The sequence below is a fragment of the Gossypium raimondii genome, chromosome 1 (genome assembly GCF_025698545.1).
Source record: "Gossypium raimondii isolate GPD5lz chromosome 1, ASM2569854v1, whole genome shotgun sequence".
NCBI lineage: Eukaryota > Viridiplantae > Streptophyta > Magnoliopsida > Malvales > Malvaceae > Gossypium > Gossypium raimondii.
In genome coordinates this window covers 40182725-40188402 of record NC_068565.1, presented here as the reverse complement: position 1 = coordinate 40188402, position 5678 = coordinate 40182725, and the positions used below count along the sequence as shown (strand labels likewise).

Here is a 5678-nt window from a genome sequence, read left to right as displayed (position 1 = left end):
CGTAGATTTCAAGAAATCGATGAATTCAGGTACGATTCCGTATCTATTTTTTTCTTGATTTATTCTTGATTTATTCTTGATAATTTGACATGATAGATCCTGGTTTACAATTCTAATTTTTTTATTAGATATTATTTACAGTTCTAACATAATGATAAAATTGAAAGGTTTTATAATTAAACTACTAAAATAAAAATATATTAATAATTTGGTGATCGCCAATATAATTTACCCAAAGATGAAAGATAAAATGATCATGCGGATTGTGGAGTATTGAGGACCATCTAACTCTGCCAGCCAGAGGCGAATAAGTTCAGCCAACAATTTGTTTAGAAATTTGGTAAGTCCTACCAATTTTGTACTTTATCCTTTTTACTTTTTAAGAAATAGTGAAATTACTGAAAAGTGCATATGCTTAATTTTAAATTTTAACCGATTTTTGTATTCCGGAAAGGTGTTAAAAGACATTTTTATAGTTAAAGAAAGCTTTGGAAGAATTAAAAAAAAAAAAAAAACAATTTATAGGCAGGCAATTGTCTTCATCACTGAGTCGCAAAACCCTGACTCTCTTGCTTTTGAAGCCTTTAGTTTCTACTCCTACTTATGGCTTTTGATGGATCTTCCATTATAGTTGTGGCTATATTTGGTGTCTTCTTAGTGAACCTTACTTCATCCTTGGTGCTTGCTAAAGGCCCGTGCCAGTTTCCGGCAATATTCAACTTCGGTGACTCAAACTCCGACACTGGAGGGTTGTCAGCTGCATTTGGTCAAGCTCCTCCTCCTAATGGAATGTCTTACTTTGGTCACCCTGCTGGCCGTTACTGCGATGGCCGCCTTGTCATCGACTTCTTAGGTACTTCTTTTCTTTTCCTTTGGTTTATATGTTTTTTGATAATATATATATCATCAAACCCTGGATCTTCCAATATTTCTAATCATAATAGCAATCAAAATGTAGACTTTTTTCACCATAAGTTCACTTTAATCTTTAGTATACTACCATAAATAAGTGAAATTAATTTACTGATTAGTGATTAAGAGTAGTCACAACAACGCCGGCAGCATCCACCGACGCTAAGCCAAAGTAAACTTTTGTTTTTGTCGTGACACGGAAAGAAAAGGTTATCTTTAAGAATAATTTTTCTTCTGACTCTAATTTCACTAAAAAAGAGAGAAAAAAAAGGGAGAGTAAAACGTGGAATTTGGAATTTAGCGAATGGTTTTAAGATTATGTATCCATTCCCGCCTAAACAAATTCAATATAAACTCCTTATTAAGATAATAATACAAATATATGCATAACCTAAAAATGATTAGAGAATGGTATCTAAAATTATCTAATATTTATATAGGTGAAAGTTGGATGGATGCCCCAGTTTCATACCCTTCTTTCAAACCAATCAAAATTCTTACCTGTAGCAAATAAAAAAAAGAATAAAAGAAAAAAGGCAACAAGTTACCATTTTTAACCAAGTCAATAGAAAACAAAAATCAAATCAACCCATAAAGTCACTTTCAGTTTTCAGTAAAATCATGATTTTACTTTCAAACTCCATTATTGGAATGAATGGAATTCGATTTAGATTAAACTTGATACATTTTTTTTATCAAAAGGTTTTGTTTTGATACATTTTATATCAGTAGGGTTTAATTTGATATCTTTCCTTGGGTTATGACAGATAGAAATGGAGGAATATTTTTGAACCCAGCTCTTGGCCTAACCTACTTGGTGGGTTCAAAATTTCAAATGTATGTGTTAATTGTAAATATAAATATATATTATTGGATAAAGAGGTAAAGGAAATTAAATATATTGTAACCAAGTAACAGGGTAGCTAAAGAACAGGAGAAAATATTTTCGTATCTTTGATTAATGTTAACAATGTTTTTATTCAGCGGAGAGCCTTGGGTTACCCTATCTAAGTGCATTTCTGGACTCCCTGGGAACCAACTTTACACATGGAGCTAACTTTGCCACTGCTGGATCCACCATTAGACCTCAGAACACTACTTTGCATCAAAGCGGTTTCAGCCCCATCTCCTTGAACGTTCAATTTTACGAGTTCCATGATTTTCATGTGAGGTCACAAATTGTGCGTAAAAGAGGTACTTGTCTCTCAATTGATTCGATTCCCTCCGTTTTTCGGGTAATCTCGATCTGAATTATCTTATTGATGATGTACGTAGGTGGTGTTTATGAAACAATGTTGCCCAAGGAAGAAGACTTCTCCAGTGCCTTGTACACCTTCGACATTGGCCAAAATGATCTCACTTCTGGTTATTTCTTAAACATGTCCGTAGACGAAGTTAAGGCTTATGTTCCCGATGTGCTTAATCAGTTCCTCACTATAATTAAGGCTAGTAAACCAAACCTAAATCATGTTTTGAATAACGTTTATTGATTATTACGTTACAATTTGGATTTAAACGCGCAGGATATATATGACGTAGGAGGCAGATACTTTTGGATACACAATACAGGTCCCGTTGGGTGTTTACCCTATGTCATGGAGCGTATCCCGGTGTTAGCAGGTCAGATTGATAGATATGGATGTGCCTCGCCATTCAATGAAGTCGCCCAATTTTTCAACCATGGTTTGAAAAAGACGGTTCAACAGCTGCGCAAAGATTTGCCACATGCTGCAATCACTTACGTTGATGTTTACTCAGTGAAATACTCCCTAATTAGCCAAGGAAGAAACCATGGTAAGTCCACTCGAATTTGATTTTTGAAGCAACCGACAGAGAAGTGAATAACAGGAAAAATGCATGCAGGGTTCAATCAACCTCTTAGAACATGCTGCGGCCATGGTGGAAAGTACAATTACAACAAGAACCTGGGTTGTGGAGGAAAGGTTCATAAACAAGGGAAGGATGTATTAGTGGCGGCACCTTGCCAAGATCCTTCAACTCATGTAAATTGGGACGGGGTACACTTTACCGAAGCAGCTAATCGGTACATATTTGAACGTATTGTCGATGGTTCATTTTCTGACCCCCCACATCCATTAAACATGGCATGTTATAGGAACTAGGAGGGGACTTCCAACTCTTTTGTACTGTTTCCTTTTCTATATCCACCAAGTTCAATGTTATGCTTAAGTAGGAATTTTATTTTTAGTTTTATAATTATGGTTATAAAAGTTAAAAGTGCTATGGAGATCTTGTAGTAGAAGTCAAATTGTATTTTACTCTTCTATTAAAAAGATGAGTAAATTAATCCCTATAAATTAGAACAAAGAGTAAATTAGTTTTTCTGTTAAAAATTATATCCGTTTTTACTGTTAAAAGTTAGTCTCTGTACGTCAGCATGACGTACACATGGCACCACGTGTTATTTCTGGTTATTTTGACAGGTGCACCAATTTTTAATAATACAAATAAATGATTTTTTTAATAGAATTGGCTAATTTTCTCTTTAATCTAATATATAAAAATTAATTTACTCATTTTTTAAATAGAGGAAGGAAAATACAATCTAATTTTTAACATAAAAAGAATCTATGTTATTTTACCCTTTTAAAATTATCAGCTTGGGACATAAATAACCTTGATTTATAAAATAAACCCAAAATTAAGAAACCTCAAATTTCTATTTCACGTGTGCAAACAAAGGATGCAAATATAAATCATATAAAAGAATATATAAAGGTTGGCATAAATCTCTAGACTGTACGATCATTTGAGGTAAAGTCCAAATGAGTCCGAGTCGTTAAAAGATATGGGTTTTCCATTGCAATCTTTTTTTGACAAGAAGTTTGTGTAACACAGATAAAGGAAGTCGACTTAAAAGGAAATTTAAAGGAGAAGAAACTTATATAAGAGATTTCTTTTAAGAATTATGTTAGGGTTCTTGTTCTTATAATTTCATTCAATTAGATTTTCAAAATGTTATTCTCATGTATAAACAAAGAAATTAATACATTTTGCGTTCATTGAGAATTTATAATAACATACAAATAAAGTAATATTTATGATTATTTTTTAAATGTTTATTTAATAATGAATTTGATATAATATATATAGATAGTAGATGTTTTCTAATTAAATTTAGGGTAAATTATTTAGATAATTACTCACATTTTAAGGTGTTAGTTTTGGTTTTTTTTTTGATAATTTAGTCACTCCTATTAGTTTAATTTCATTTTATACTCACTTCAATGATAAAAATCCTTTGGTCACCAGACGGAATGTTTTTGTCGCTTTATTTTGATTGGTATAATAATAAATTTAGCTCTTAAAATTTTACACAACCTGTCAAATTGTTCCTAATTTTAAAAGTTCAAATTTATCTCTCAATGCTTGTATATTCTGTTAATTTAGTCCTAATGCTAAAAATTCAAAAATATAATTATAAAAATTCAAAATGAAAAAATAAAAACATAAAAATTTCACTTTGATGGCCTCTTCCCTTTCCACTTATATTTCTCCATACACGTTTCTCTTTCTCTTTTTTTTTTCTTTTTATTTTAACCCATGGCCATTGCCTCTAGTGCCATCGTCGGTGATCTTTTCCGATAGGAATGACCACCTATGGACTCCTTTTCTTTTACTCATATAAATTGTCCACTTAGATCACCCTAAGGTAGAACCAAATCCCATGAAATGGAACCTAAAACCGCCACCTTTCCTAGCCTTGATCTCCTCTGCTAGCCATTGGATGGGCCTAGTTTTTCGAATTGTTATTGTAACACCCTCACTCGTCCTGATGTACGTATGATCAGAGGTGCTACTGAAGCACTTTAGACAAAATGAAAATCTTGGAGTTATTTGAAAATTTGAGCTTAATTTTTTTTTTTGTAAAATCATAGAAATTTAATCAAAACAATTTGAGGGCTTTAGAAGTAATCTAGGTCGTGACATCACCTACTAGACGTCTCCAAAACATTTCAAAATCTTGCCCAAACATATCCATATCAATTCCATGGTTTCTAAAACATTATAAATCAACTTCAAACCTCATTTAATCTTCGAATACAAAGAGTAAACATATTCAAGTCAAATAACAAAATAAAGCTTGATTAATAACATCAAAACGACTTGAATTTCAACTCAAATTTTACAAATGTTATACTTAAATTAAGTCCTTATGTACATGCCAAAGTCCTTATACAATATCAATTAGAATAAATACATTAAAACCTCATATGAAGGGTGATGCGAAGCTCCCAACCCATATTTACAACTTCTTGACAAATCTTGCACCTACGCATTTAAACAGTTAACGCGTGAGCTCAAGGAACTCATCAAGTACACTAAGATTTCCTAATTTACCAATTCTTACAACATTGAATCTTTTATTAATTACAAACTTTCACTTAGTTATACCACTTAACAATGAATATTTATTTCTCTTCACTTGTCCATCTATTTCACTAAAACTCAAACCTGTTTTCACTCATTTGACCGCTTTTCACTTTTAAAATGCTTTCCAATTATTAACTCTTTTACTCACTTAATAAATACTCCCTTAAGTCATCAATTTATTAGTTCACTAATTGAATTGTTACTCACTATTCATAAGTTTTCCCAACTACCTATGAGACCTATAACTATGTCACTTATACCCATTCTATTTATTAATCACTCGATACTTCACAAATTAATTCTTGTTTCACTATTCCTATTATTTAATAACATTATCATTCACATGTTATATCCACTTACAATCAATCATT

At 31.9% G+C, this 5678-nt stretch overlaps 1 protein-coding gene across 1 annotated transcript; it reads left to right on the top strand.

Annotated features, from left to right (window-relative positions):
* The first annotated feature begins 508 nt into the window (after positions 1 to 508).
* LOC105785825 (alpha-L-fucosidase 3) lies at positions 509 to 3266 on the top strand. The gene is made up of 5 exons (XM_012611988.2): positions 509 to 853; positions 1897 to 2106; positions 2188 to 2357; positions 2436 to 2706; positions 2776 to 3266. Exons 1-5 carry the CDS (start codon positions 604 to 606, stop codon positions 3033 to 3035), a joined length of 1161 nt encoding a protein of 386 aa, XP_012467442.1. The 5' UTR covers positions 509 to 603; the 3' UTR covers positions 3036 to 3266.
* The last annotated feature ends 2412 nt before the right edge of the window (positions 3267 to 5678 follow it).

Excerpts from the sequence above, each read along its gene's own strand:
- LOC105785825 (XM_012611988.2), top strand. The coding sequence starts at position 604 with ATGGCTTTTGATGGATCTTCCATTATAGTTGTGGCTATATTTGGTGTC. Across the intron at positions 2,107-2,187 it reads ACAAATTGTGCGTAAAAGAG|GTGGTGTTTATGAAACAATG; the intron begins GTACTTGTCTCT and ends TGATGTACGTAG. Across the intron at positions 2,358-2,435 it reads AGTTCCTCACTATAATTAAG|GATATATATGACGTAGGAGG; the intron begins GCTAGTAAACCA and ends TTAAACGCGCAG.